Raw genomic sequence first — 3,807 nt, forward strand, 5'->3', positions numbered from 1 at the left:
GGCCGAAACGTAGGACAAATAAATAAATAGTGTTGAGACTGTGTTGGATATTAAATTGATTTATTGATTAAAATTTTAAGTTAGAATAATATTTAATTAATGATTTTTCAATTAATTATTCAGGTCATGTGGTGCTCTAGCTGAAACTTATACTCAATTACCAAAGGATTTGTTCAATGCTTCCTTTGTATCATGTTGGACTGAATTGACTGAACCGTTGCAACAAGAATTATTACGTACATTGGAGCAAGCTCTCATGGTTCCAGATCTACCTGAACTTACCCAGGCCATTTTAAATTTGGCGGAATTCATGGAACACTGTGATAGGGTACTCACAATTTTTTTTTTTTGTATTCTATGAATATTGTTTTTTAATTTTAATTTCTGAAGTGCTGCAAACTTATTGTAAAATCAGGTAGGATGAGAGTAGGCCAACTTGGAATTTAGTGAATCTCTGCTCTTTAGCGGTTTGTTAAAGCTGTTAGTTTGACAGTAGTACTGTTGGTACAAAACAACAACTATTTCTCACTCCTTTGATATAATCTTTGTGGCTCTCACAATAATTCATAGTTTTATCATTTTATCGCAAACTGTGAACGTGCCAATTCTTATATTATGAAGAATCAGTTTTATGCACTGATAAGTGATAGTGTTTGTTATTCACCTACTACCTGACATATTATATGTAAATTTTCTTTTTTGGGGGGTTTTCAGGTTATTATATTATCATTAAAATAAGTTTACTTGATGTGAGATTTTGTTATCTGCTTATGATTATTTTGATATATTGATATCTCAGATGTTTTTTTATTTGAAATTTGTTGTATTAATATTAATGTTTAAAAAAAAAAGTATCAAAATTAACAGGGAGTTTTCTTCAAAGTAATAAGTGTGTGAATGTGCTATGTATAGGAGTTATTTTTCTTAGAGATTCTTCAAGAAGGCAAAAACCCACATTATTTGGAAGATTCAAAACTAGCTATTGATCAATCAAAGGTCAATAACTATATATGACATACTTAAAAATGATTTTTGCTCCAGCTTCTGTACGCTGGAGCCAACCATCTTTTTTGAGCTGTCTATGACTGGGCTATTCATGATTGTAAAAAAATCATTTCAGAAACTAATTTTTTGATTTTTTTAGAAAAATACTACTACAGGCTTGAAAATGTTTTTAAATAATGATAATACAAATTTTTATAGAAATTATGAATCATGTCTACTAGATTCCATTTTATATAGTGCCTTAAAAATATCTGTTCAATCGCTTACCAGAAGAATTAATGAATAAATCAACCACAAAGAAAACTAAAAAAGAAATTTAATTTTGACTAATCTTTGAAATATTAACTGATTTTGATTCACCAAATGGCTATATCTGCCTGTATATTTTCTTCTCTACATAATTATTCATTATATTGTGATTAAAATTAGCTACGTGTGTGCTTTGTTATAGATGTTATTTATTTAGATATTACTGGATTCTTATTTTTATCGTATTCTAGTATCATCTTATTTTATTCTTATTATATTAATTCCCTAGTTGTAATTTTGCAGTATTTTATTTTTTTAATTTACTTTATTTCTATTGTAGTATTTGTTAATTAAATTATTAGTTTTATCACTAGAGATCAATTCCTATTGTACTAATCTAGCTTATAAATTGTAGTTGACTCCACAACACCCTATTAGTCAAAATTGTAATTAATAAATTTCACTTATGTCTATCATTTTTATGTGTTATTTTGGCACTGACCAATAGATATTGTCATCTGGTCAGACAATATTTGATGTAATTTTCTAATTCAATAAAAAATAATGACATTGAGATTACAAGACTAAAATGGTGTAAATCTTTCACTTTTGAAGAGTATAAAAAGTATTTTGTAGGATCTTTCATAAGTTCCTAATTACTATAAACGAAAGTTTTAAAAATTAAACGTTATTTACAAACCTGAGTTAGTGAATATTTAGAATTTAATCTACAAATGTTTCCTGTTGCATTTTTTTAGTTTATTTATGTTGACCAGCCTGTTTTAAATATAAAAATCTAATGTAATATAATTTTATGTAATGTAAAAATATATATTTTTATTTCAGTTAAAATATTTTTTATGTTATTTTTTAATTAATTTTCATTTATTTTTTAGGGGCCTCTTCCTTTCGATTCTCAACTTTTGGGAGAAAAAGCTATACAGTGTAGAGCTTATGCGAAGGCTCTGCATTACAAAGAAGAGGAATTCCATAAAGGTCCTACGAGTCAGATATTAGAATCTTTGATTTCTATTAACAACAAGCTCCAGCAAAAAGAGGCTGCATTAGGTATTATATTTGTGTTACAACAATGTAGATTAAGACGTAATTAGTAGTTAGTCAGTTAGTAGTCCTCAGTCGAGACTGAGACTGTTAATGTGTATTTGCCACCTTTGTGGCCGTCCTGTCTTTACAGTGTCCTGAATAATGGGTCTTGAATAACAGTACTGTATATAGTTTATAGTGGCCGCTGTTGGCAGGGAGGTGAAGATGGGTCCATTTACGTTTTAATGTGTTGACCAGTTCACGTATTTAGGCTCAGTAGTCAGCAGCAATAACAGGATCACCCTGGAAACAAGCCAGTGTCTTATAAAGGCTAACAGATGCTATTTTGGACTCACAGGGAACCACTTGAGGAGTCGAGCTGTCACTCGCTCCAAATGCCAACAAGACACTAATCCGGCCAGTCCTCACTTATGGATCAGAAGCCTGGACCCTGAAGAAAAGGAAATCTTGATCTTCGAAAGAAAAATTCTGCACCGAATATTTGGCTGTGTCAAGGTTGGCGAGAATTGGAGGAGGCGAACCAACAGGGAGGTATACGAGCTGTTCGGTGAGGGAGATGTGATGCTGCACATAAGGCTTGGGAGGCTGCGCAGAGCTGGCCATGTCAGGATTCCAGCGGTTGAGATCCTGAGGAGGTTGCTGGACTGTAGGCTGCATCGGACCAGAGGAAGAGGCAGGCCAAGGCTGAGATGGGAGGGTGCCGTCATCAGGGATTCCAGAGAACTTCTGAGCATCCGCAACTGGAGAGCGGCCACACAAGACCGAGCTACACGGCGAAGGCTCATTGAGAAGGCCAAGGTCCTAACTGGGCCGTAGCGCCACGGATAGATAGATAGAATAGCAGTATTGGAGGCTATTGAAAAATTCTGTCACTCTGTAGTTTGGGTGTCGTATGTATGTTATCAGTCTTTACTCTTTGAAGTGAAGTCTGTCTTACGATACCCCTGAATCTAATTCTCTGAAACTGTTGGAGCCTCTTGGCCGTTGTAAGTGCTATATTGGTCAGCATAGGTGCTCTGTCGAGCAGGGCTGACCTGAGTGTACTCTTGTAAATCATTTATTTGAGGTAGAAATATTAGAAGTTAGCAGATCATTAAAACTGAATTGCTTTTTCAGGATTAACCTATATAAATATAAACATTTATATACATATTTAATATATGTATATGTTTGTGTATGTTATAACTCAACCCAAATAAAGCATACTGAATGTAAACTTGTTTACCGAGTGATCGTTGTTTTAAATGATTCAGAATTGTGACGAATCGAACAAACACTGACTATTAAGGGTTTTTTAAAGAGTTTTACAACTTACAAATGAAATAATACCAGGTCATTCAAAAAGTCCTGTCGTTTTTTTGGGGGAAATTATAAATAAATAAATATTTTCAAATAATCACCTTTATTCATCAAAATATCCACCGTTACAGTCGGTAACCTTCTCCCAACGAGATGGTAAAGCCCAAATTCCTTCCTTAAAAAACTGTT

At 33.0% G+C, this 3,807-nt stretch overlaps 1 protein-coding gene across 2 annotated transcripts in view; it reads left to right on the top strand.

The window, feature by feature from the left end:
- The window catches only part of LOC106678881 (serine/threonine-protein kinase Tor), a 59,925-nt gene that overhangs the window by 27,002 nt on the left and 29,116 nt on the right, over nt 1-3,807 (top strand). For both annotated transcript variants that reach the window (XM_067049416.1, XM_014417700.3), the window contains exons 22-23: nt 124-328; nt 2,151-2,322. In XM_067049416.1, the coding sequence (XP_066905517.1) occupies nt 124-328; nt 2,151-2,322 (377 nt within the window). The remainder of the gene's footprint in view (nt 1-123; nt 329-2,150; nt 2,323-3,807) is intronic.

This window comes from Halyomorpha halys, unplaced genomic scaffold (genome assembly GCF_000696795.3).
Source record: "Halyomorpha halys isolate HHAL.00 unplaced genomic scaffold, Hhal_1.1 Scaffold165.1, whole genome shotgun sequence".
In the NCBI taxonomy this organism is placed as follows: domain Eukaryota; kingdom Metazoa; phylum Arthropoda; class Insecta; order Hemiptera; family Pentatomidae; genus Halyomorpha; species Halyomorpha halys.